Here is a 26,941-nt window from a genome sequence, read left to right as displayed (position 1 = left end):
AGGACCTTTAAAGATGCTGAACCGTCACAAACATCTTTTCAGAAATGACGCCAAACATTTTCATATTAAGTCATTTTAATTTCCATCTTGGGTATAAATTCTATAAATGAGGCTAATATCGAATCGGCAACCACTCAAAACACTTTTTCCCAGGGTCCATTTTACATCGTCAACTCCTGCAATGAAAACAAGAGTTTGTTAGCAGCGTTATGAACTTCTTTGCTCAATGGAATACTCAAAATCGTCTCTTCTCAGGACAGAAATAGTGGCTTCAGTTAAATTCAGAAGAACGAAAGTCACTGTATAATCATCACTGCAGAGACATTTTGAGCACGCCATCAGACGTGGCTTCAAGTTAAACAACTCCAGAGGACTTACCATGATAGCATTGACAATGTCGTTGTTGTTGTTTTTTAGGGCACGTACAGCCTTTGCCCGCGACACGTTTGCTTGTGACATGACAAGTTCAATGTCCTTGACCTCAACTCCAGTCTCGTCAACCTAAAACCGCACGAGTGACATTTAGGCGAAGAAATGAGGATTGTGGCAATTTTCCCAACATCTAGTTTTCATTTTTACCTCTTCTTCTTCGCTTTCCTCCTGTACTGTCGGCGTCTGTGTATTTTCTTGGATGTTTGATACGGCTTCTCCCTGCATCTTGAATTTTTCTGCTGCAGCCTGCTGGGCTTGCTGAGAGAGATCTTCAATCTAGGTAAGAAAAAGGGGGAGAGGAGATTTTGGAAATCATCATAAAACAGTGAAAGATTTTGCTTACTGACGTCAGACAGCAAGATGACCGAACCCCCCAAAAAATTTCTGCATACCTTAGCTTCACCAAACACAATGTATGTGTCTGACGCGGGGCTCTTGTAGACGTCTGGTTTGGTTATGACAAACAAGATGTTCTTGGACTTGCGGATTGTAACTCTGGTGACACCTGTGACTTGCCTGAGACCAAGCTTTGACATTGCCTTTAAAAAAAAAAAAAAAAAAAAAAAAAATATCACTTTCATCTCAATGTACCAAGGTTAGCCCCAAAAATGTCCAGTAAAATAATTTAGCAAAGCAAATGTATTCATATAGTACACTTGATACAAAATAATGTGCTTCATCAGTAACTTTCAACCAAGCGTGCAATGAGAGCTCTTGTCGCAAGATATAATAACGTTTCACTTAATTGGTCATTTAAAATAATGTATCTTTATTCATCTATGGCGGTGGCATATAAAGAGAGCCCGAACATGACTACTCTTCTATTAGACTGCAGAAAGTGTATAATTGACATGTACCCGGTTTTTGTGACATCTTTGTTGGCGTGCCATGAGATTTTCCAAACAAATGTGCCTCGGCTCAATAAAGGTTGATAATCACTGCTTTACATGAATTTAAAAAAAAAAAAAAAAATTAACTAGATCAAATCGGTACATCGACAGATGCACACACAGCTTTAGAAATAAGACCACAATATTACCAGTTTTTCTGATACTAACATTTATAGGTATGTCCATCCAACCATTTTCTGAGGCGCTTATCCTCACGAGGGTCGCGGGAGTGCTGGAGCCTATCCCAGCTATCATCGGGCAGGAGATGAGGTACCCCTCAAACTGGTTTCCAGCCAATCACAAGGCACATAATAACTCGCGCTCACAATCACACCTAGAGGAAATTCAGTCTTCAATTAACCTACCATGCATGTTTTGGGGATGTGGAAGGAAACCAGTGTCCGGAAAAAGCCGCACAGGCACGAGGAGAACATGTAAACTCCACACATGCAGTATGTAAATTAGTAGGCCCAAGTAATCGCCACTGAATGAAGGAAGCTAATTATATACGGTTCACTCTAATCGAAGTATCTAGTGACATTTGTGATTGGTCCTCTCTGGTCATGTCCCATTCTGCCTTAGTCTCAAACATCATAGTTTTCCAGTATGACTTCAAAGAGGATGGCATGGTGGAACAACTGGTTAGAGCTTTAGCCTAACAGTTCTGAAGACCGGGGTTCAAATCCCAGAGCAATTTGGTAAAATTTGACCACCACCTCAGTCATCTGCCTTTCCTAACCTCCACCTCCGGCAGCATCTCATGACCAAAAGTCATCTCATCTCATCTCCAAGTACACTTTATAAAAGCAATTCCTTTCTTTCCATTTGCTTTCATGTTTTTATACAACATCTATTTATAAATACATTATCATAAAGACATTCAAAAACAACAAAAAATGAGTGGCATTTGGGGGCCTGGAACAGATTAATGGGATTTACATAAATTTCAATAGGGAAATTCGCTTTGAAACAAGAACAACTTCAGGTTAAGAGCTCAGTCACGGGATGAAAGGTCGCTCCCAGAAGCTCTACTGGCTTTATAGTCATTTAGTATTTCTCAATTATACTCAGGACATAAACTATTTAGTCATTTATATATCAGTAGCAGAACTTGACATTTTATTCCAGCGCTTACTGTCATTTAGCATTTGCTTACCTTTCGTGCCTTCTTTTCACTGCGACTTTGTTTGGCTTTACTGACTGGTTCCTCATCTAGTTCAGCAGCGGCCGCAACCTATGGCAAGCAAAGTGGTCATCCATCCATACCGTGCACCCAGAGATTGAGCATCTTTGATCCCCCCAAAATTAAAAAAAAAAATCTCAGGACAGAAAGCTTGGCTTCAGTAGGATCAGAAGAACGAAAGTCACTGTGTAATTCATCATCGAAGACTCAAAATTCACGTATGGCAAACGGACGTCAACTGTACCTGTGCCTGCTGTGTCTGTGTTTGTGCAGAGTCTTGTTCCTCCAACTCAGGAACAGAGTCATCACTCTCTGACTCAGTGCCCGAACCTAAAAAGGGGAGGAAGCAAGAAAATGTTGCATTAATCCTGGGACAATGAAAATAGATCACATTTCACCTGCTCACAAACTCATGATCGACTGGTCCAATTTTGTAGCTCATGTCCATCTCCACAAAAAGTTGCAAATCAATTTCAATGCTACAAAGGCAAACAAAAAAAGCTGTCTTCTACAACCCTAAAACCCCAAAATTACTTATTTTGTGGTCATAAATTGTGATGGAGAGGCGGGGCGTAACTGTTTTGTCAGTGCGACTGCCGTGAAGAAAACAAGAGACATAAATAGGCGGCCAACTCGTGAGCTTGTGCCTTTATGTGCACATGTGCAGTGATGCATCACAAAAGGCAAGGATTGGTTAAACCGCCAACCAACGTATTGCCCAAACCTGAATCAAGTGACGGAGAGGATAAGAGGCTTTTTTTCGAGGGCGGGGAGAACACATTCACACAATGGACCACAACTGCCTCGTAATTGACGATGCATTGCGCATCCAATGCATAGTCTTAACTGTTGTGGCTGCTGGCTCAATAATTTGCTGGCACTTTAAGCATTTTGAACAAGTCGAAGAGATTAGTCATCTGTAACTTGTAGAAGACAACTCGGATGAAATTTAGACAGTGGTACCTCTACATATGAAATTAATTTGTTCCATAAGTAAAAGCACTTTTTACATGTAAATAGCCTAATTCGTTCCAAACCCCTCGCCAAAAACAAGCACTCAGTACATAATGTAAAGAATTATGTTCATCCAACTTTCTCGTTGGTCGACTATGGAAAGGGAAGGGTGAGTGAGAAGCAAAAGGCAAATGCTTGACAGCTGAGAGAAAACATACATACCAATGTACGCACGCACACAACTGATGAAGATAAACTTGCAAAAAAGTTATGGTTTCCCAATGTGCACTAGCTTGTGAAAGTGTGTGATTCCGTGACACTTGAGTGTGCAAGGAAAACGAAAAGCATCATGGGTAAAGGTTGACGTCCCTCCTAGTCAATGGGAAGTCGGGAAGATGCTACAGCGATCGGCAATGGAAGAGCAAGTCTATCGCGGCACACAAATCAAGACCGTTCAGTGGAATTTGGGGGGGCTGCAAATGCAGTACCATTTTCCCCCCTTTCGTAGCCTTAATTTTCCTTTGAAACTAGAGAATTTTTTTCCAAGCCGGCGTTACATAATTTTTTACTAGAGGTACCACTGTATACGCTACTTTTTTAGAATCATTTGCCCTCAATCGAAACATGTTCAGAAAATGTATGTTGACCTTTGAGGAACTAGCTCATCTATTTTTTGCACCACTTCTCTCGTAATGACCCGCTCTACCAAGTGACTAAGGTTGACCTCCAGGGGTCACTGAAAGATGCGCCAGACACCGCTTACTTGTTCTTTTAAGCAGGTGAATGGAGATCTAACCATGCATTTGTCCCCAGGTGGTTGGGACCCATATACAGCTGTGACCATATTTTAAATGTAAAAAAATGCTGACAATCAGGTTAATTTATTTGTGGGAGCCAAAATCATGAAAAAGTTTAAAGTTTGATTAAATGTACAGCCCTACTTCAGCATCTGGGAAACTACCAGATTAAGGACGGCAGGAAATATATTAAGAAAGAAAAAGAAAAATACCCGCATCATTCTTGATGACAGTCTCCACTTTGTCTGGGTATTTATCAGATGTGGGGCTGGTTTTGAGTGATGGAGCAGAACATATTACTTCAACATCAGATTGGACAGGGGCAGGTTGTGGAAGGGAATCAGAAAATTTAAGTTTGTGGGCATTTGGGTCAGAGACAGGAATTTCGCCAATCAAATTGGTCTCAAGTGGTTTAGTTTCTGTAACAGACTTGAGTTCAGCCTTCTGAGCAAGTTTCCCTGGCTCGGATACCTCCACCGCAATAGGTTTGTCCTGCAAGTCTGGCTTGATGTCTTTTGTGGTGGTAGATTTGTTCTGAGATGGCTTGACGTCCTTATTTTGTAGAAAATATTTTGCAGCTTCAACAGGAGCAAGCTTGTCCTGTGGGGCCGGCTTGGCCGGCTTGTCCTGTGGGGCCGGCTTGGCCTGTGGGGCCGGCTTGGCCTGTGGGGCCGCGTTGGCCTGTGGCGCCGCGTTGGCCGCCTTGGCCTGTGGCGCCGCGTTGGCCGCCTTGGCCTGTGGCGCCGCGTTGGCCGCCTTGGCCTGTGGCGCCGCGTTGGCCGCCTTGGCCTGTGGCGCCGCGTTGGCCGCCTTGGCCTGTGGCGCCGCGTTGGCCGCCTTGGCCTGTGGCGCCGCGTTGGCCGCCTTGGCCTGTGGCGCCGCGTTGGCCGCCTTGGCCTGTGGCGCCGCGTTGGCCGCCTTGGCCTGTGGCGCCGCGTTGGCCGCCTTGGCCTGTGGCGCCGCGTTGGCCGCCTTGGCCTGTGGCGCCGCGTTGGCCGCCTTGGCCTGTGGCGCCGCGTTGGCCGCCTTGGCCTGTGGCGCCGCGTTGGCCGCCTTGGCCTGTGGCGCCGCGTTGGCCGCCTTGGCCTGTGGCGCCGCGTTGGCCGCCTTGGCCTGTGGCGCCGCGTTGGCCGCCTTGGCCTGTGGCGCCGCGTTGGCCGCCTTGGCCTGTGGGGCCGCGTTGGCCGCCTTGGCCTGTGGGGCCGCGTTGGCCGCCTTGGCCTGTGGGGCCGCGTTGGCCGCCTTGGCCTGTGGGGCCGCGTTGGCCGCCTTGGCCTGTGGGGCCGCGTTGGCCGCCTTGGCCTGTGGGGCCGCCTTGTCCTGTGGGGCCGCCTTGGCCTGTGGGGCCGCCTTGTCCTGTGGGGCCGCCTTGTCCTGTGGCGCCGCCTTGTCCTGTGGCGCCGCCTTGTCCTGTGGGGCCGCCTTGTCCTGTGGCGCCGCCTTGTCCTGTGGCGCCGCCTTGTCCTGTGGCGCCGCCTTGTCCTGTGGCGCCGCCTTGTCCTGTGGCGCCGCCTTGTCCTGTGGCGCCGCCTTGTCCTGTGGCGCCGCCTTGTCCTGTGGCGCCGCCTTGTCCTGTGGGGCCGCCGCCTGTGGTCCTGTGGCGCCGCCGTCCTGTGCCGCCTTGTCCTGTGGCGCCGCCTTGGCCGCCTTGTCCTGTGGCGCCGCCTTGGCCGCCTTGTCCTGTGGCGCCGCCTTGGCCGCCTTGTCCTGTGACGCCGCCTTGGCCGCCTTGTCCTGTGGCGCCGCCTTTGGCCCGCCTTGTCCTGTGGCGCCGCCTTGTCCCGCCTTGTCCTGTGGCGCCGCCTTGGCCGCCTTGTCCTGTGGCGCGGCCGCGCTTGTCCTGTGGCGCCGCCTTGTCCTGTGGCGCCGCCTTGTCCTGTGGCGCCGCCTTGGCCTGTGGCGCCGCCTTGGCCTGTGGTGGCGCCGCCTTGGCCTGTGTGCGTGGCCGCCTTGGCCTGTGGCGCCGCCTTGGGCCCTGTGTGGCGCCGCCTTGGCCTGTGGCCCGCCGGCCTTGGCCTGTGGCGCCGCCTTGGCCTGTGGCGCCGCCTTGGCCTGTGGCGCCGCCTTGGCCTGTGGCGCCGCCTTGGCCTGTGGCGCCGCCTTGGCCTGTGGCGCCGCCTTGGCCTGTGGCGCCGCCTTGGCCTGTGGCGCCGCCTTGGCCTGTGGCGCCGCCTTGGCCTGTGGCGCCGCCTTGGCCTGTGGCGCCGCCTTGGACTGTGGCGCCGCCTTGGCCTGTGGCGCCGCCTTGGCCTGTGGCGCCGCCTTGGCCTGTGGCGCCGCCTTGGCCTGTGGGGCCGCGTTGGGCGCCTGCATCAAAGTGGATTTGTCCCGACCAGCTGGCTTGCCAGCCTCCATGGAAATGGGCTGGTCCTGTGGAGCTGGCTGGGCAGCTTCCACAAGAACATTCTTGTCTTGCGAGACCAGCTTTGCACCCTGCTTGAGAGCTGATTTGCCATGAGTGCCTGACTTGGCAGCCTCCACAGGGACATGTTTGTCCTGTAAGGCTACCTTGTCTTGGGGGGCCGGCTTGGCCGCCTGCACGGAAAGTGTTTTGTTCTGTGGAGATGGCTGGTCAGCTTCCACAGGGACATGTTTGTTTTGCAAAACTAGGCTGTTGGGATCCACAGTAGTTGGGTCGGCAACTTTGGAAGCCTGCTTGGGAGTGGATTTGTCTTGAGGGACTGGCTTGGCAGCCTCCACGGAAAGTGTCTTATCCTGTGGAGCTGGCAGGGCAGCTTCCACAAGGACATTCTTGTCTTGCGAGACTAGCTTGGCACCCTGTTTGGGAGTGGGTTTGACTTGAGTGACTGACTTGGCAGCCTCCACAGGAGAAGGCTTGGCAGTTTTGTCTTGTGGGGCTGTCTTATAAGTCTCCATGAGAGCAGGCTCATCCTGTGTTTTTGGCTTTGCAGTCACAATAGTTACAAGCTTTTCTGGCAAATGTGGCTGGACAGGCTCAATTGGACCAGGTTTAGCACCTTTGTCCTGTGGTGCCGTCTTGGCAGCATGTACAGTGGAAGGCTTCACAGGAGCAGGTTTGACCTGCTGGAGTAGTTTGGCAGCCTCCGTAGGAACAGGGTTTTCTTCTGAGACTATCTGAGCACACCCCACCGGAGCCCATTTGACCTGCTTTATGACGTCCATTGAACCAGGTCTGATCTGATCGGCTGGCTTTGCCACCTCCACAGGCTGACCTTGAGAGGTTAACTTGCATGCCTGCTTGGGAGTGGACTTGACCTGAGCAGCTGGCTTGGCCACCTCCAGGGGGACATGCTTCTCTTGCGAGGCTGACTTAGTGGCCTCCACAGAAGCAGGCTTGGCAGTCTGTATTGGAGCAGGCTTATCCTGTGTTTCTGCCTTTACAACCACCATAGTAGCAAGCTTTTCTTGCAAGGGGGGCTGGGGAGTCTTGATTGGAACAGGCTTATCAGGCTTGTCTAGTGGTGCTGTCTTGAAAGCATCTACAGGGGATTGCTTTCTAGGTTTCACAAGAATAGGTTGCAAAGGAGCAGATTGGATCTGTTGAGTAGCAACCTCCACATGAAGAGGCTTTTCTTCCAAGATTAAATTTGCAGACTCCATAAGAGCGCCTGCCTTTGTGACATCCACAGAAGCAGGTCTGACCCGAGTGGCTGCCTTTGCAGCCTCCACAGGAGCAGGTTTGTCCTGAGCAGTTGGTTGAGTATGAAGATGATTGGGATTGGTCTCAATGTTAATAGTTGAGGCTTGAGCAATCTTAGGTGCAATGATTGCCTCAGCAGGTAAAGTCTTTGCCCCTGTGTCAGGCTTGATTTCCTTTAATGATGCATGCTCAGATTTGGATTTTATTTTAGTTACGTCAACAGGCACAACAGGACTATTTTGATTTAATATCTTATTTGGCTTTGCAGGTGGAATGAGTGGTGGGAGCTCATCATCAGTAGCAATTGAACTGGTAACTTTAATGGGTGTTTTGGTTGGAACAGGTTTTGCAGCACCCATTAATTTATTTTCGGGCTCAGTTGAGGTAGGGTCAGCAATTTGCTTTGTCACGACTATTTTTTTACTTTCTTCATTGAACTTGACATCCTTGACGACAGAGAGAGGCATAAAGGCTTCTACTTTCTTGGGGTTTTCTTGTTTTCCAGCCTTCACAACTTTGGGGGGAAAACGAGTACCCTGATTAGCTGAAGGTGAGGAAGCCAAGGGAGACTGGACAGGTGACAAGGGGGTTGAGGAGGGTGTGGACTTTGGGGAGGTGGGGGATGAGGACGATGCAGACAAGGAAGAGTGTTTTCTTCTGCCAGGAACAGCCTTTGGGGCAGAAGAACCCTGAATACTTTTGGCATCTTTGCCTTTGGGCTTTGCAGGCCCAGAAGTTGTCTGAGGTTCCTGGGAGGAAGCTGGGGCAGGAGGTGTAGCTAAACAAAAACATATTCTTTAATGTCTTTTCAAAGAGGAAGGCAGAAGTGTTTCCCATGCAGGTTAAATTATCAAACCAAGACAAGTTTTTAGGGTTAGAATAGTGATTACCAGTGAAATCCAGATCTTATTTCAATTTCACACAGAAAACATCAGAAGCTCACCCCATGACTAACTTCATATTTTTAATCTATATTTTGTGCGCAACTGCTGAATTTGAGCAAGAAAACATGAATGCTACTAGGTCAAATATCTATTGACACCACAAGCTGTGTGTGACTAAGATTAAAGTGCACCGTTACTAAAAAGAGGACGAGAAGCGTATATTAATTGTACACTTACAGCTCCAGAGCTCTTCAGTGCAAGTTATGTGACAAGGGTTAGCAGCAAAGGTATCAGATCCAGTTTTGTCACTGACAAACTCAAATGTTACAAGTTCGGCTAACTGAAGGCATGTTCAAAATCATTTAGGGAGCTTCTTATTTACAATGACCCATGACTATAGCAAACCCTATTATATTAGAAAACTGATGCTCAGACACGAGATTTCCATTTGAGCCAGCTCATGAACGTTCACACCACCAAGAACCGCGCCGTTTAAGCTACAATTACACTGGGAATCCTCTTACAGTGAATTGCATTGCTTTGCTATGTTTCCATTATTGAGGGAGGGATAAGTCTTTTTGCTGTTGCTTCTCCAAGTTCTTTACATTGCAACTACATTTGTACATACCAAATGCAAGTGTTGATCTGAAAATACATAGTACATAAGTTAGGAAGACAAACTGCTCAAGTCCTAGAAAGTAATCTGAAGACACTACATGCTCTATCGTCACCTCTTTGCTAGTCACTTTCCTTGGTCATGCCCAGAGATATGGCTTCACCATTTGGTTGAACAGACTTAACTAACAGAAAGCTTCTTCTAAGGAGATTATTGTTTTGATATGGCTAGCATATCATTTTTTTCAAGGTGGCATGCAGATTAATTGTTTTAAAAGGGCCACACCAACATGCAAAACTCAATTGTGTTTCACGTTAAGGGAACATACACAAAACGTTAAAATTTGTTTTGGGGGCTGCTACTTTTAAAAAAAAAAAAAAAAAAGTTTTTTTTTTTTTAAACTTTCCTTGCCGATGACAAGATTAATTGAAAACACTAACATTCCTCGCCAATGACAAGAAAATGTCAATAATGTTTTTCCAATGGGAACGAGGTGAGACGGCCCTGAGAAACCTCCACTGAGATTGAAGTTTCGGGAAAAAATACAAAAAAAAAAAAAAAAAAAAAAAAAATCTGCCAAAAACCCACCACCAGACAGCTGCAGAGTCTTAGGGAAGAGGTCAGTCATTATCATAAAGAAGTAAGGCTGAAACTGGTTAAAGTAATGTAGAAGACAAGAAACATGGATAATACAGAAAAATGAAGAACAGAAGACACCTGACTATGAAGCAGAGTGCCTGCAGGGACAAAACTGAAGGGCATCATCATTGATAGATGACAATAGCAATCGGGGGGGGGGTGTTAATGAACACAGGAAACTGGCACAGGTTTATACTATGGCACTCCAAACAAAAGGAGTTGAGAGCTTATTAACTTGCTCGATAATATCTTTACCTTCCTCAATCCTCCACCTCACTCACATACACACTATTAGTCTAGTAAATATTTCTTGCCAGTACAAATAATTGACCGACCGGTATTTGGCATATAGATGAATATAAGGAGTAAATCGATAAACTTCTTCTTGGTCATCCTTTTATTTGCAGAAAGCCATGGTAAAAAAAAATAGTTGAGCAATGGGGAGAAAATGAGTGGTAACGTGTGTGAATGTACAGTAAGTGCATAAAATGAAAAACGTGAAGAAAAGTAAAAAATATATTGTGAGAAGTAGGGTGACAAAAGGTCACTCTTTCAGTTGGCAGAGGAAATACTAAATGTGTGTGGTGGTGGTGCATTTTTGTTGATTCTCCGGTGCATATAAATTTTTTGTCCACATGGACCCATATATTACTTTACAGCACAAAATTAATGTTTTCTACTTTTTTCTTTGCCTAAAACGCCCAATAGATTACAAAGTTATAAATAGAAGAAAAAAATCTTGAAAATGTTTGAAACATTTCATAATACATGTATTCAGACCTACTGCCAGTGTGCTTCATGTACACATTGACATACTCGTCTTCAGTGAGTTGCTTTCATGAGCTTCAAAAGAATAAGTGCTTCCTACTTCCAACTCCATTGAGATTATTGAATGAAAAAAAATGCTACTGGATTCAAAGAAAAAAAAAATGCATGGTCGTCGTCTTTGCATCAACACCACACTGAGCTCTCAGCAGCGCAGACCATTCAGTACTTTAATAGATGAAATCCTACCATCATGGAAGCCACAAGAAAATGGTACTACATTCAACATGGCCACCACTTAAGCATGTCTTTTAGTTGGCTCAAGTCATATTGGCTATCCACAACCCAGAAACACGTCTGCCAGTCTCTGACTAGATTGCACCACAGGCCAGTAAACGGCAGCACCCATTTCTGGAACTAAATTCGTCAGTGGCAGTTAAAGAGACAAATGTAAACTACTTTATGACACATTGTTAAAATAGGTATTATCAAAACTACAAATATCGTCACTTTGATGATAATACCAGTTGGAAAATGTGAGCAGGGAGGGTTTGATAAATAGTGCCGCAAAGCATGTTAGGAGCATGTAATCAGCATTTAAAGTGCCTGTTTTGTGTCAATTATTTATGAGTCATTCATTTTTTATTAATGGTAGTTATCCTATTCTGTTTGCTGTGGTGTGATAATTTTAGTTTCCATGCAACACCGTGTGTACAAAATCGCCAATAACGACCTACCTACACCGGCAGTTTGTGGGGCAATGTAAACTTCTGCTTACAGGTGTGAAATGCAATTGTTCCTCACTGACTCATTGAATGCCATCAGATGGTAGTTTACATATACGCTAAAATATTTGCTGGCATATATGCTAACAGCGTAACCAGTTTGTTTAAGTGTACTTTATTGGACACAACAGTTGCAAATGTTGGAACCCAGCGGATTCCGCATAAAATCCCAGCGTAATCAGGTGCAGTGTTCGGCCGCGACATTACATCACCAACAAGGATAAGTTGTCCTTTTTATAATTAGTCTACAATTACCATTGAATTTTGAAGTTTAGCCTCCTAACGCAATTTTACATCACATAAGCTATCACTCCCTCAGTATGTTATGATTCCTTCTGACACATCACTTCGACACACCCACAACCTCTGAGAGGAGGCCCTTATTCAAGTTGGGAAGCTTGATTTTAATCGAATTTTTAAATTCATTTAAATTTGACAGACTTGATTAATTTTTTATAGTGGGTGTCAAATTTACATTTTTTAGACCTGATTTGGTCACTCAAAAAAAAAAAAAAAACCCCAATGTCCAACAGCACGGCGTAACGGGACGGCTCATATTTCTAAGGACCAGGTTCAATTCCGTCCTCAACTGTGTGGAGTTTACATTTTACCCTCTCCATGTACTCTGATTTGTTCCCACATCCCAAAAACATACAGGGCAGGCTAACTGGAGGCTCTAAATTGTCTACAAGTGTGAATGGTTGTTTATGTGTCCGCCAATCGGCTGGCGAACAGTTTGGGGTGGGTCTCTTGCCCACTCAACTGGAATATGATCCAATGATGATCCACAGTTATGATCCACAACTCTGAGGATTAGCGTTACGGAAAATGGACGAATGGAAGTCTAACAAGACATGCCAATATTGACAGTTCAGAAAAATGGAGAGCCAAATTGACTATTATACTTTTTTGAGCAATAAGATGTCAGGAAATAGGCGGAAATGTTGAAAAATAAAGTCCAAAGTAAAAGATGTTTGCAAATATTCGGTACCGCTTACCCCCGCTAAGGTGCTGTAGCCAATCCCAGCTGACTCTGGGCGAGAAGCAGGTTGTAGTTAAAGGATAAAAGTCAATTTCTCAAAAGAAAATAGAATGCAAGAGTAACACAAAAAAAGTAGTATGGGGGCAGCATTATTCAATGGAATATTCAAGAGGATAATTCTAAAAACGTTCAATAATGACAGCCATAAATTGTGCATTTCTGATTTGATCCCAACCTTATAAGGTTCTTTAAAAAAAATTGCAATTTTTCATTCACACCTTAGACTGCGTACATCATGGATCACATTACTGTTTAATTATAAAGTACATGTAAGGAGTTTGGTTTAATCCCTCAGCTGTGTGCTAAAATGCCATCTGATTTAAGCAATAATAACCTTGTTTGGAATAGCAGAAGACTGTTGTGTAGAGCAATTCATCAACATTTTGAGTTTATTAGTTTACTGCCCTTCAGGCTGAATTCACAATCAGATCATTTTGAGGCAGTTGAGCAAGAGGTGGCACTGACTTGCAAAACTGCTGTTTTGTTTATTCACCTTCAGGTTTTAGTTGAAATGTAAAAAGGGTGAGATAAAAATAACCAGAAAACCTTTGAATAAAAACCCACATGCTACTACATTTGAAGCTCAAAAGGTTTCATTTAAATGCGGAAATGCATTTAGTGAACACACAAAACAACATGCTTTGCAAAACAAGTCCAGTTGTTGGAGCAAAACAGCAAACACGGCTGAACAAATAAGTGGGGATACTGGGTTACTCTCTGGAAGCCAACACCACCAAGCAGCTGGCAGTCAAAATGTCATAAGTTACATGCACACCCAATACAAACCATTTATCTTACAAAAAGTAACCCTTTCATCAAGTGTCAAATATTACGTTTTTCCACCAACACCATGTCCCCATGAGTGTCGCCGTTGGACACAACATTTCTGATGACATGCTTGTTTAGATGCAAGTTAAAATATACGAACCAGTCTCCACTTGTGGCTGCTGCATCTCTTGCTCGGTGACCGGGACAGTTTCTGTTGCTTCGCCAGGCATGGTTGCTAACAAAAGACGGAATGGTTACTTTGGGGCCAAAGGCGACGAACAGCGCATAGACATCGACGTGTAGGTTTAAAACAGATTACATGAATATTCAAGAATGTGATGTTTCATATTCTACGACGTGCATACTGTTACAAATAGGGCCAGTAAGGCAGCCCACGCTTTAGCTAGATGAGCAATCTTAGCTGCATTAGGCTAGAAACAACTTAATAAAACGGCCTAAAAACGTTGGCGACAAGGCCCGTTTTTACCTAAAAGCAACCGCTAGAACCAAGCTACTATTAAACAACTTATGAACGATAGAAAACCTATGAAAATTGATGGCTAATTACTTAAGAGGCCATAGCAGGCTGCACGTAAACTAAACAGCCATCATGCCTCCCCCCCCCATTTTGAGCAGGCTATCGGCAGTACAAAGGCGTATTTAATTCTGGAAAAAGATGGGGAAATCCCCTTACCGACTAAATAACACCACTTTGAATTAACATTCGAAACCGTGGATGACGCCCGCAATGTTTGGAAAACGGATGGATGACTTTAGATTCACAACGGAGGTACGCACCGACTACGAAAGTTATATCCAAGATGGCTGCAGCGCGAGAGAGAGAAATTGTAACGCCCCTTACTAGCGGATATCCGGTTTGGAACACAATTTCCTTTTCCAGGTTACGCCCCCTATTACTCCGACAAAGAAATGTAATGACAAACGTGAAAATACATTCAGTGAATAAAATATTTATACTTTCTGAAACAAGTTAAAAATAACATTCTAGAAATAATAATGTAAGTGAAATTAAATAAGCAGTTGTTGTTTTGACCTGCCAAAGCAAATAGTCAAATTCCAATATTTATATTTTCGAATGATTTCATTATTTTTTTCGTAAGTTTCATCACTTTAATTGTAAATAGTGAGAAAGTAGTAGCGGCCGTGTTGGAGAGGTCGACCCTCCCGTGGAAAGCAAAGCATGTTGATTTGGTACTTTTTTTCCGCTTTATCCAAACGTTTAGTTTAGAAATAAAAAAAATACAAGTTGCATTGGCAGGGTGTGAAAAACAAATACAGGAAGACATTCTGTCTCACCATTAAAAATTAATTATGTTAGAAGTGAGCCATCTGAGTAATAATTGACCTACCCAAAAATGTTATTACAAAACCAGTATTGTGTATGTATGTATCCATGCAAAATGTCCTTATTATACTACAAGTAGTATCTATATGGACAGAAATTATCTTTCCAAAATATGCAAATGCAAAACTTTTGAGTAATTGGCCACATAATACAATTTTTTAAAAAAATTGGAAATGAAAAGTAACAAAGAACAAGTAACTAATTGCAAAAATCCAGTGCAGTGAAAAAATTATTTGCCCCACTCCTGATTTCTGACTTAACTATCTCTCAGGAACAACCCAAGGAAATACAAAATGCAGTTTTCAAACGATAATTCAATTTATTGAATGCCCCCCCAAAAAATCCAAACTTTTCTCCTGAAGTCCTGCAGGAGAACGTCCAACCATCAGTTCGTACCCTCAACGTACAAGCGCTCTTGGATCATGCAGCAGGAAAACAATCCCAAACACACCAGCAAGTCCACCTATGAATGTCTAAAAAAAAAAAAAAAAAAAAAAAAAAAAACTAAACAAAAGTTTTGGAGTGGCCAAGTCAAAGTTTGGATTCAAATCCAATTGAGATGGTGCGGTTTGCAGTTCATGGGAGAAAACCCTCCAATATGGCAGAGTTGAAACAATTCTCCAAAGAAGAGTGGGATAAAATTCCTCCAGAGCGACGTGAAAGACTCATCACCAATTACCAAAAACGCTTGATTTCAGTTTTTACTGCCGAGGGTGGCACAACCTGTTATTAGGTTCAGGGGACAATTACATTTTCACAGAGTGTCAGAAAGGTTTGGACATTTTTTTGTGCCTCAATGAATCTAATTGTCGTTTGAAAAGTGGATTTTGTATTTCCTTAGGTTGTCTCTGAGTTGTACTAAAAGTGGGATGATGATTTCAAATCTTTGTGTGATATAGAGATGCAAAAAAACTAAATAAAAAAATCTGAAAACAGGAAGGGGCAAATAATCGCTTCATGGCACTGAAAACCAACTCTGTTACCTCATAAGAGTAAATTGTCTTTTAATGAGTCACCAAAGATTATATAGTGTCAGAATGATCTTGACGGGTACGTTGTCACATGGCCATCTGCTTCCCACCTTGGAGGATTTTCAGCAACGGGAAGCAGGTCCAGCAGATGATGAGTCCATCTGGGTCGAATGAATTCATTCCGGGCGGTCATCTTTTCCCTTGACGATGACACGAGTGCCTGCATAGTTTTACCTGTTTCCGTTTTTCCTTGCATCTTCAATTATGAGTCAGAGGTTATTTCGTGTTGCTTTGTTGTCAAGTGTTCAGAGAATCGCACCTTGTCACTTTGAAAATATTCAGTTTTTTTGGTGATCCTCCACAGAAGGTCTCATGTAGATCTGTTTGTAAAACGAACTATAGATGTCCTGGGCCTGATTGAAGTCTCTAAGTAACTTCCTAGACAATACAGTGAAGAAAACAAGTATTTGAATACCCTCCTATATTGCAAGTTCTCCCTCTTAGAAATCATGGAGGGGTCTGAAATTTTCATCGTAGGTGCATGTCCACTGTGAGAGGTAATCTAAAAAGAAAAGTCTAGAAAAAAATGTATGATTTTTTTTTTGACGATTTATTTGTGTGATACAGCTGCAAACATTTGAGAAAATCAATGTTAATATTTGGAACAGTAGACTTTGTTCGCAATTACAGAGGTCAAAAGTTTCATGTAGTTGTTCACCAGGTTTGCAGACACTGCAGGAGGGATTTTGGCCCACTCCTCTACACAGATCTTCTCGAGATCAGACAGGTTTCTGGCCTGTCGCTGAGAAACACGGAGTTTCAACTCCCTCCAAAGTTTTCTATTGGTTTTAGATCTGGAGACCGGCTAGGCCATGCCAGAACCTTGATATGCTTCTTACAAACCCACTCCTTGGTTTTTGTGGCTGTGTGCTTCGGGTCATTTTCATGTTGAAAGATCCAGCCACGACCCATCTTCAATGCTCGGACTGAGGGAAAGAGGTTGTTCCCCAAAACCGCACAATGCATGGCCGAGGTCGTCCTCTCCCATGTGCAGAAAAACACCCCCAAAGCATGATGCTACCCACCCCCATACTTCACAGTAGGGATGCTGTTCTTGGGATTTAACCCATCATTCGCCTTCCTCCAAACACGGTTAGTGGAATTATGACCAAAAAGTTCAATTTTGGCTACAAAACTTTCTCCCATGACTCCTCTGTATCATCCAAATGGTCATTGGCAAACTTAAGACGGGCCTAGACATGTGCTAGTTTAAGCAGGGGAACCTTTTGTGCCATGCGTGATTTCAAACCATGACGTCTTGGTGTATTACCAACAGTCACCTTGGAAACGGTGGTCCCAGCTCTTTTCAGGTCATTGACCAAGTCCTGTGGTGTAGTCCTGCGCTGATTCCTCACCTTTCTAAGGATCACTGAGACCCCACGAGGGGATATCTTGCATGGGGCTCCACTTCAATTGAGATTGACTGTCATGTTTCGCTTCTTCCGTTTTCTAATGATGGCTCCAACAGTGGACCTTTTTCCACTGAGCTGCTTGGCAATTTGTCCATAGCCCTTCCCTGTTATGTGGAGTTGTACCATTTTGTCTCTGGTGTCTTTGGATAGCTCTTTGGTCTTGGCCATGTTACAAGTTTGAGTCTTACTGATTGTATGGGGTGGACAGGTGTCTTTAAGCAGCTAATGACCTCACACAGGTGGATCTGATTCAGGATAATCCATGTAGTGGAGGAGGACTTTTAAAGGCGGACTAATAGGTCTTTGAGGGTCAGAATTGTAGCTGATAGACAGATGTTCAAGGGCTTATTTGCAGATGTATCACACAAATAAATCATCCCAAAAAATCATACATTGTTATTTTTGGATATTTCTTTCTAGATAATCTCTCTGACAGTGGACATGCAGCTACGATGAAAATTTCATACCCCTCAATGACTTGCAATATAGCAGGGTGTTCAAATACTTATTTTCTTCACTGTAGATCACATCAATGTCATTTGGATTTTTTTTTTTTTTTTTTCCAAAGAAGTACAGTAGGTACCACCGCACAGAAGATGTTGACCACTTCGGATTTAACGTCATCTCAATTCCCTTCTGGGACATCATGAAGAATGAGGTTCCATCTTCGTCCATACCTTTACCAGCAAATCTGCTGTTTGTTTGTCGTGCTTTTCATTGGTATCGACCACTTTCGCTTTCACAAATCCACATTTGCAAGGGCAAAAATCAATAAACTTCTACAAGGCCTCAATTCCCTGTGCATTTCTGATGATCACAGCCTCAGAGTTATCGGCTCGGTCATTAACTGTAGCAAGAATGTTACTCTAATTCTGCAAGGGAGATTTGAGCTTTTTCTTTCGGTGTTACTGACATGTCAAGAGCAGACTGTGACGTATGGTCAGCATTTGGGCTGGAAGTACCAGACCCAGAGACTGCATCATCGTAATCCACAGAGATAACAGACATTGAAATAGGAGCGAAGCAGCTCTCTTGTATCATTTCAGCATTTTAGGGAGCTCTAATATATAGAATGTATGAGATATATATATATATATATATATATATATATCTCATACATTCTATGGAGACAGTAATCTTTTTTTTTTTCCCACCTTGTTCACTTGACATCATACAGTAAGATAATCCACAATCACAATAGTAGCATACCCTAGCTGTTTATAGAGCTCTGTAAAGTTGCCTACTCTCCCGTCTGTAAAAAGAAACAATTGGGTTGATTTTAGAAAGATGATTGGATTGTAAAAATTGCCCCCCCCCCCAAAAAAAAAAGGGATGGCAAGGGACAGAAATGTAAGACTGCTCAGGTCCAAAAAATTTTGGTGATCTTGTTCACCATCTTCCCATCCATCCATTTTATGAGCAGTTTATCCTCACAAGGGTGACGGGAGTACTGGAGCCTATCCCAGCCATCTTCTGACACTATGAACCAGTTGCCAGCCAATCGCGAGGCACATAGAAGGAAAAAAAAAAAAAAAAAAACCCCACCATTCGGACAGAAAGTGACACCTATGGGCTATTTAGAGTTTTCAATGAATGTATGTTTGAGCCTCCCTTATGTTGGCGTCATACATCTCTCAACTTTCCACAATACTCAATCTCCGTCTTCCTTGACTGCGGCGATTTCGAGTCCAAGATCCAAACACCAGGAAGGCTGGCACTGATTTAAAATTTGTTTGAATCTGACTGAGAAATGTAGGAACAGATTACGTGAGCACACTTGTGCAGTCGAATTCTCTCCATTTTTCCGATGGAAAAGGTTTTAACAAGTAGTACCAGTTTAGGTAATAAAATTATGGAAAAAGTTATGGTCTCAATGGGGGTGTGTGCAACTTTTGTATCCACTGTATATACTAAGTAGTAGCACTACGTAAATCCTGATTAAATGATCAATTTCAATGTACAACTCACTTTATGGGTTTCTATGCGTCATCTCAGATAATGAGATTTTTTCAGCTGCTAAAATAAAAACATTTTGAAAAAGTTTTCAGATAAACTTTCATGTTAAAAAGGTGTAGGCTGCCCCTGCAGATTATCTGCCATATGCCTGCAACATGTTTTCAACTGATATCAGATTGCTCGCATGGATTTTTGCAAAAAATGTACAATAGAAAAGTAGAAATCTAGCAACATAATGGGTGGCAAGAAAATGTATTATTAACATTTAATCAGGATTGTAGAATACAGTAAAAAAATATTGTAGCAAAGCAGAATAATCAAGTCATTTTATCTGAGAAATGGCAACATCATCAAAGCTCCAACTGAGGATGGTTTGCATCGTCGTCTTAAAATTGCTTTTGAAGATCTGGAAAATAATATATGGCTTTAATACAATATTAAACTCCAACATTTCCTTGTTTTACAAAAAAACGACACATACCACTCTTTTTGAGAAGTTCTCCTTTCCATGACTGAGAGACGCCATCTAAAAATTTATCAAAATACTTGACATATTTTGCCAGACTGGTTCTCTTATAATCTGTGAAAAAAATGGAAGCGTGTCATCTTTTGGCATCTCAAAGGAAGTAACTTAACTGAGAAACTCCAGTTTTGACATCAACATTTGTCAACAAGGAATGGAAGAATTATCTTCTCTCTCATTAACCATGTCAAATTACTTTTAGATTTCTTAAATACAAATATGGAAAATGCGTTTTCCCCACACATTTAAAGAGCAATCTTTTATAAAACATAACATGCCCTGTAACCTTTTGAAAAATAATTATTGAAAGAAAAAAAAAAAAAATCATACCATCAACAGTATTTTTAATATTCAATTAATCAACTGATTATCTTGCCCACCCTGCTAATTATTTCAACACATATAATTTAATATGTTTAATCTTGCAGTACATCTGCAAGTATATCAGATTACACAACTGATTGTGATGCCCAGACACAAAATAATAAATTTGCATCCAAATTTAAACTCTGCTCATACTGATATCCGAAACGAGGGGCTGGTATCAGTTTGTATCCAAAATAGGGTAACCGAATGTGTGGTTGAGATCCACATAATCTTCACTTTGTCCACAAAACACAGAATGACCCAAAACGAATGTTTGTTTGACTTATGTCACCTCTGATCTTTCGTTTCTCAGCAGTTTCTTCATTTTCCTTAACGTCCGGATTTTCATCCTGTTCCTCCTCACCCGCCTTGACACGATCCAACTCACTGCAGATCAAACTACGGCGACATTTAAACATCAACACCATAACTAATGATGACCACTGCAGTCAAAATATTGTTTGAATCCCTTCTAGTGCTTATTTGAAAAACCATGCCAGATACGAATAACTTCCTGGTCAAAGCGTCCAATCAGCAATGAGTCTTATTCCCGTCAGTGCTTACTTTTGTTGTATCATAATGTCATTGTGGTTTTTTTTGTTTTTTTTTTAGCTGTTGTGTTTAGTTACTTGTTGTAATTAGTTATTTTGTGTTGTTCTTCAATTTGCTGTAGTGATGAGTAATTTTCAGGGATGAGAATGCCAAATGAGAAAGTCTGAAAAGACCCTCAGCGGGGTACAGGCGCAGCGCTCCGTTGGGGGCCCAGGGGGCGAAGGCCCCGGAAGCTAAGCGACTATAGCAATTTGTTAGCCCCAAAACCATTCATTTCAACACTGAATTTAACTGTATTTGTGGAAAAAAATTCCCTTGTTTGATGCTCTACCAGTACAGCAAAAATTTATTATCAGTTTCATTTCTTCAGTGCTTGAATTATTGTACTTATTTGAAGCACATTACATAAGACTTTCACCATTTGCCAAACTTCAGAATGAATTTTCAATCTCTTTCAGTTTAATATGGATACACCATTCCATTTTCTTTTTGATATGCAGTCAGTCATTCACAGAATTAGTATAGTGTAGAGATGAAGCACAAGTTTTTAGAACAATATGAGTAAAAATTACCTTACCACTCGCTCGATGTTAATCCTTTTTTTCCCCTAACACTTTCGCCATCGTAAAACTTTGAACACACCGTCGCTCAGTTTTCCGCTAAGTCCCACGCGCCATTACTTGGCTAACTAATAAGCTACATTGCGATTTCTGACAACCGAGAACATGTACATGGCAATGGTGAAACTCGATTAACCACGAACACGATTGGATCGTTATAATGTATAACTCTGTTGTCCAATCGAGTAATCTGCCGCAAATAAGTTTCAATTTTTATGTCGCAAAATGTAAATATTTACACTACCGAGCAAGTTAGAACGGCATATGATAGTCGTGCTTGTGCTAGCACGAAGCTGAATTTGCAGCTCGGAGCCCACCACCGAGAGGCAGGCGCACGATACCCTACCCCCTGAAATTTTCTCAACGGATTTGAGCGTATCTCGAGAATGGTCATTTTGGTCTGGAAAAAGTCGGAAATCTGCCGATCGGTTGAAAATTCTCATCCCTGAATTTTGTTGCACGGTGGATCATCTGGAAAGCGTTTGCCTCACATTTCTGAGGTCCCTGGTTCAATCCCAGACCCGCCTGTGTGGAGTTTGCGTGTTCTTCCCGCGCCTGCGTGGGTTTTCTCCGGGCACTCCGGTTTCCTCCCACATTCCAAAAACGTGCAACATTAATTGGACACTCTAAGTTGCCCCTAGGTGTGAATATGAGTGTGGGTGTTTGGCTCCATGTGCCCTGCGATGGGCTGGCAACCAGTTCAGGGTGTACCCTGCCTCCTGCCTGTTGGCGGCTGGGATAGGCTCCAGCACTCCCACAATCCTTGTGAGGATAAGCGGCTAAGAAAATGGATGGATGGATTAGTTATTTGCTGTTGTTTTTAATTTGGTAGTGTTTTTTTTAACCAATCGTGATAATTTTTTTGCTGCCTTTTTCCACTTCAGGGCTACCGTACACATACAGTATGGTGTTACTGTTGTATGACACTGTTGCCGTCGTTTGTTGTGATAGTTTGTGGGAAATTATAGCATTTTAACAAAATTGCTATCATGAGATTCCAAAACATATTGGTTTTCCTGACTGTGTGCTTCGGGTCATTGTCATGTTTAAAGACCCAGCCACGACCCACCTTCAATGCTCTGACTCAGGGAAAGAGGTTGTTCCCCAAAATCTCACAATACATGACCGCAGTCGTCCACTCCCATGTGCTGAAAAACACCCCCAAAGCATGATGCTACCACCAGGGATGGTGTTCTTGGGATGGAACTCGTCATTCGTCTTCCTCCAAACACTGTGAGTGGAATTATGACCAAAAAGTTCCATTTTGGTCTCATCTGACCACAAAACTTTCTCCCATGACTCTTCTGTATCATCCAAATGGTCATTGGCAAACTTAAGACGGGCCTTGACTGGTTTAAGCAGGGGAACCTTCGTGCCATGCATGATTTCAAACCATGACGTCTTGGTGTATTACCAACAGTCACCTTGGAAACGGTGGTCCCAGCTCTTTTCCGGTCATTGACCAAGTCCTGTCGTGTAGTCCTGCGCTGAATCCTCACCTTTCTAAGGATCATTGAGACCCCACGAGGTGATATCTTGCATGGGGCTCCACTCCGATTGAGATTGACCGTCATGTTTAGCTTCTTCCATTTTCTAATGATTGCTCCAACAGTGGACCTTTTTTTTCCCCCCACCAAGCTGCTTGGCAATATCTTAGGAGTTGTACAATTTTGTCTCTGGTGTCTTTGACAGCTCTTTGGTCTTGGCCATGTTACAAGTTTGAGTCTTACTGATTTTATAGGTTGGACAGGTGTCTTTATGTACCTAAAGACCTCACACAGGTAAATCTGATTCAGGATAATACATGGCGTGGAGGTGGACTTTTAAAGGCGGACTAACAGGCCTTTGAAGGTCAGAATCCTAACTGATAGACAGGTGTTCAAAAACTTATTTGGAGGTGTATCACACAAATAAATCATTACAAAAATCATATATTGTGCTTTCTGGATTTTTCTTTTTAGATTATCTCTCTTACAGAGGACATGCACCTACGATTAAAATTTCAGACCCTTCCATGATTTCTAAGTGGAAGAACCTGCAGTATAGCAGGGTGTTGAAGTACTTATTTTCTTCACTGAATATATGAAATTGCTGCTCACCTGATTGTGGGTACATGGAAAGGATCAAACGTATCCAGTTCTGTGAGGTCAATGGGAACGGAGATGCGGCCTGATCATTGTTGAAAAAGAGACTTCGTCACATTGGGAAAATTCATCACCATCAGGGGAAACCGCTCCATATCTACTGTACCTGTTTTAGGATGGACACTGAAGGGGCTCTTTAGCAAATGGTTCACCCCTTTACTGACATTCACATCGAGTCGTGGGTAACAATACTGTAACATGATTTCTTTCTCAAAGTGTTGGCCCTTCTTGCCCGCCACCTAAGAAGAAAAACCAAGTTATTAATCTTGTGAAGAAAAGTGAAATTATTTCACAGTTTCACCAACCTGTTTCTTATTGGCTTGTTCCATGATGAGTTGCCATCTACTCTGCGGGTTCCTCTCATGTTTGAAGTCTTGCTGTAACTCTTTTCGAACATGTAGACCTAAGTTAAGGGTCAGTTTTTTTCACATGTAACAATGGAAAAAAAAAGGCACAGATGAGACCTGGTGCAAAGGATATCTTCAGGCACAAGGCCCAACACTTGTTGTACCGACTCCTTCCGGCCCAATACGTCCTGTTCCTCCAGTGCATACGTGGAGAAGTATCGCTCGACCACTGACAGGGATTCTCTGTTGAAAGAAAAATATAGACTCAGACGGGGAAAAAATAGGTTTAACTGAGATAGGGTCAAATATCAAAACATCATACACGTACCTAATAAAAGGATGAATAGGATCCGTCAGCACCACTTTCTTCACAGTTTCTTCACCACCCTGTGAAATGAAAAACCGGACAGAAAAATGTACTTAAATTTTATAATGAGTCTCAAATAAGTACCATTTTTTAAAAACCAGACAGCATAAACTTCCCGTCAATATATCTTGCAGATTGTTTAAGTATGAGTTATAACACTGTTACCTTGACTAAACTGAGGTATTCTGCCACCGCGGATCGAGCGGATACCGAAAGCTTCCTGGCGACTTCGTCACACACCCAACAATGGACACCTCTTCTGCCAGAATAGACCCACAGGAGGTGCTGAAAGCCAAAGTCCTCTAGAATATTGCATACAAAAAATATAAAAATGCTGAAATCAAAGTAAATTTTCTTCAGCAATATTTAAGAGGGATATTAACAAACAATGAAATACCCCGAAGAGCTCGGTCCAGGATTCTTATTGCAATGATCATCAAAGTCCAACACTTGGAACAAATGTCTGCAGCACTGGAATCAAAATTTTCAAAGTTTTTTGTAGTGGTGACAATGGTAAGTGAGGATGACTCAAAACTTAACCATTAGACTGTTTTCAACTGACATCACACACCTTCCGATTTAGAACACGGGCGCCATCTTGGTTTGGGGAATACACGTAAACACACGCAACTAAGCAGGAAACATTTCAGAAAGGCGTATGAATGAAACGCACCGCTATGTTATCGATTGCTCAGACGGGCGTCGTAAAGCGTCTTTCTTTCGACTGCCAGCTGTGATCAAGAACCAGTGCGAGAAACATAATTTAACACAACACTGACTATACTCATGTAGTACATCTTGAAATTGCATTGTGCGGTACATTAACCTTAGCAGTGTGCTTACATTGGATACCGCCACATCACGAACGCAGCCGTTGATGGATGAATTGGTTGTAGAACTCCAGACCTTTGTAATTCTTTAGTTGGTCCAAGCGCTTGTCAAGAAGAGGAGATAGTGGACGATGTCTGGATAGGTTACCGACGCCCACATTTGTGTACTCCATTTGTGTTTCTCCAAGACATATGGATCAATATCGTGAATCAAAGCACACTTCTTGTCGTGACGTTTTTTTGAAACATCTAATGAGCACTGATAACTTTCCAAAATATTTTTAGCCATCGACTGTCACTTTTAACAGTCGTACGAACATTCGTGTAACTCCAGTCTACATGCAAAAGGATTAGAGTGAACAGCGCTTCAGTATAGTTCCAACACGGCCAGGTGCCCCGAATGTAGTCACGTTGTCGAAAACAGTCTATCGGAATGAAATATAATGATCCAATGACCTGCAACAGCTTCTGACATCATCATAATCGGTCATGTCAATATCAAACACCAGCTCCTTCTCCAGAGCCTGGAAGGTTCCAGACTTCACGGTGTTATGTTGACTGGGCTGTGAACAAAATTTTTTTTAAATAAGGCAACAAATGTCAAAACGGAGTGACAAAGACCTGCAAGTTTGTGTTTGTCATACTCTGTGACTATAGACCGCTCCGATGTCAATTTTGTAAGGGTTCATCTTCTGGATTTCCTTCTCCATCTCGTTCTGCGTGGTAAAAGACTGGTAACGGACGTAGATGTCGTCTTTGAGGGTGAAGGAGAACTCGCGGTTCTGAAAATAGTTTTTCTGCACTGATGTTGCAGATTGGGGGGGGGGGTAAATACATAAACGTACCTTTTCATCAGCCAATATAAACTGTAGCTTCTGCATGATAATGCTAATCAATATACAGAAAAAAGGCTACATGGGCACTCACCACCTCCATAGTTGATCCAACGGTAGTACTGTGAGAAAGGAAACAGTCGTCGGTAGTAAAGCGGCAGTAAATCTGGTAAACTCGCTGGGTCATAATCAAACGATGATGACGGCATTCTTCGCAATGTGTTCACGACAGTGAAAGCGCCGTGACACTGCAATTTTAAATATCAAATTGACTCTCTTCCGTGGAGGCTAATAAGTTCTGTACTCGGTGAGTTGTTTTGAGAATAACACAGCGCGGGAAAATGCTTCAGTTCCGCACAAGAGCCAATGATAATCGGCCTGACTCGTACGTACACGGAAGTCATAAGGCGTGTTTCTGACGTAGATGTAAATGCTAACTGATTTCAAGGTAAAACTCAACCATATTATTACTAGCCTCTATAAATTTATTTTAAATACTTTCATGTAGTTTTGACACCGAGGAACTTTGTTCTGTAAAAGAGGTAACGAAATGCATTATGGGTACAGGAAGATTTTCCTTAGTCCCACCATGCAAACTCTACAATAGACAATTAATTTATTTAAGATCACTCCATACGACATGCTATACAACAGAATGAAACTTTTTTTTTTTTTAATATAATTTTGAAGTCTAACAAGAAACACCCAGGTTGTAGATACGGGAGCATTCCATGGACAATTAATGTTGTCCACCATCGGAGGGCAATAGATTCACATTTTGTAAATAACATCTACTCTTGAGCTGGACTGCACCAATTAATCGCTAAATACAATAAAAACTGTGCCAAACAAATGTGAGCTTTCATCTGAGATGACACGCTGTGGCGACCCCTAACGGGACAACCCGAAAGAAAGTTAGTTATAGTTGAGCATGAAATAAAGACGCATTCAAAGAGAAAATTATATTTCCAATCAATCATCAAATAAAAGAGGTGGAAAAACATGGGTAGCTCAATTTCCCCAATTTTAAAAACATCACATATTTTCAACGCAGGATGCATGGTCCAGATGGGAAAAGAAAAGAAGTCCATCCATCCATTTTCTTAGCCGCTTATCCTCACAAGAGTCGCGGAACTGTTTGAGCCTATCCCAGGTGTCAACGGGCAGGTGGCAGGGTAGACCCTGAACTGGTTGCCAGCCAATCGGAGAGTACATTG

General features: G+C 42.9%; 2 protein-coding genes and 2 non-coding genes across 5 annotated transcripts; all 4 read right to left on the bottom strand.

The window, feature by feature from the left end:
* Positions 1–57: 57 nt before the first annotated feature.
* naca (nascent polypeptide associated complex subunit alpha) lies at positions 58–14,256 on the bottom strand. Of its 2 annotated transcripts, none has more exons than XM_061843430.1 (8): positions 14,176–14,256; positions 13,538–13,612; positions 2,750–2,835; positions 2,479–2,556; positions 825–971; positions 580–708; positions 379–501; positions 58–176 (listed from the first exon to the last, which is right to left on the bottom strand). In XM_061843430.1, the coding sequence occupies exons 2-8, from the start codon at positions 13,605–13,607 to the stop codon at positions 162–164; spliced, it is 648 nt and encodes a 215-aa protein (XP_061699414.1). In that variant the 5' UTR covers positions 13,608–13,612; positions 14,176–14,256; the 3' UTR covers positions 58–161. The 2 variants fall into 2 exon arrangements, with proteins under 2 accessions (XP_061699414.1, XP_061699420.1); XM_061843436.1 differs by having other exon boundaries at positions 14,072–14,223.
* On the bottom strand, positions 247–320 carry LOC133497352 (small nucleolar RNA SNORD59). Its single transcript, XR_009794034.1, has one exon. It is a non-coding gene; the product is annotated as a small nucleolar RNA SNORD59 (small nucleolar RNA).
* LOC133497353 (small nucleolar RNA SNORD59) lies at positions 2,638–2,711 on the bottom strand. The gene has a single exon (XR_009794035.1). It is a non-coding gene; the product is annotated as a small nucleolar RNA SNORD59 (small nucleolar RNA).
* Positions 14,257–19,364: 5,108 nt separating the features above from the next.
* prim1 (DNA primase subunit 1) lies at positions 19,365–26,232 on the bottom strand. The gene is made up of 13 exons (XM_061809671.1): positions 25,819–26,232; positions 25,536–25,693; positions 25,348–25,454; positions 24,459–24,532; positions 24,227–24,363; positions 24,023–24,081; positions 23,828–23,937; positions 23,653–23,744; positions 23,454–23,586; positions 23,303–23,372; positions 20,324–20,430; positions 19,624–19,722; positions 19,365–19,548 (listed from the first exon to the last, which is right to left on the bottom strand). The coding sequence occupies exons 1-13, from the start codon at positions 25,931–25,933 to the stop codon at positions 19,529–19,531; spliced, it is 1,281 nt and encodes a 426-aa protein (XP_061665655.1). The 5' UTR covers positions 25,934–26,232; the 3' UTR covers positions 19,365–19,528.
* Positions 26,233–26,941: the final 709 nt, after the last annotated feature.

Source organism: Syngnathoides biaculeatus, chromosome 2 (assembly GCF_019802595.1).
Source record: "Syngnathoides biaculeatus isolate LvHL_M chromosome 2, ASM1980259v1, whole genome shotgun sequence".
NCBI classification, from domain to species: domain Eukaryota; kingdom Metazoa; phylum Chordata; class Actinopteri; order Syngnathiformes; family Syngnathidae; genus Syngnathoides; species Syngnathoides biaculeatus.
This window is presented reverse-complemented; position numbering and strand designations above follow the sequence as displayed.

Coding starts and splice junctions, on each gene's coding strand:
- naca (XM_061843430.1), bottom strand. CDS start 13,607: ATGCCTGGCGAAGCAACAGAAACTGTCCCGGTCACCGAGCAAGAGATG. Junction 2,557..2,749: donor CACAGACACAGCAGGCACAG/GTACAGTTGACG, acceptor TGCTTGCCATAG/GTTGCGGCCGCTGCTGAACT. Junction 502..579: donor AGGAAAGCGAAGAAGAAGAG/GTAAAAATGAAA, acceptor GTGCGGTTTTAG/GTTGACGAGACTGGAGTTGA.
- prim1 (XM_061809671.1), bottom strand. CDS start 25,933: ATGCCGTCATCATCGTTTGATTATGACCCAGCGAGTTTACCAGATTTA. Junction 23,587..23,652: donor AACAAGCCAATAAGAAACAG/GTTGGTGAAACT, acceptor TTTTCTTCTTAG/GTGGCGGGCAAGAAGGGCCA. Junction 20,431..23,302: donor TTCCATGTACCCACAATCAG/GTGAGCAGCAAT, acceptor ATGTCGCCGTAG/TTTGATCTGCAGTGAGTTGG.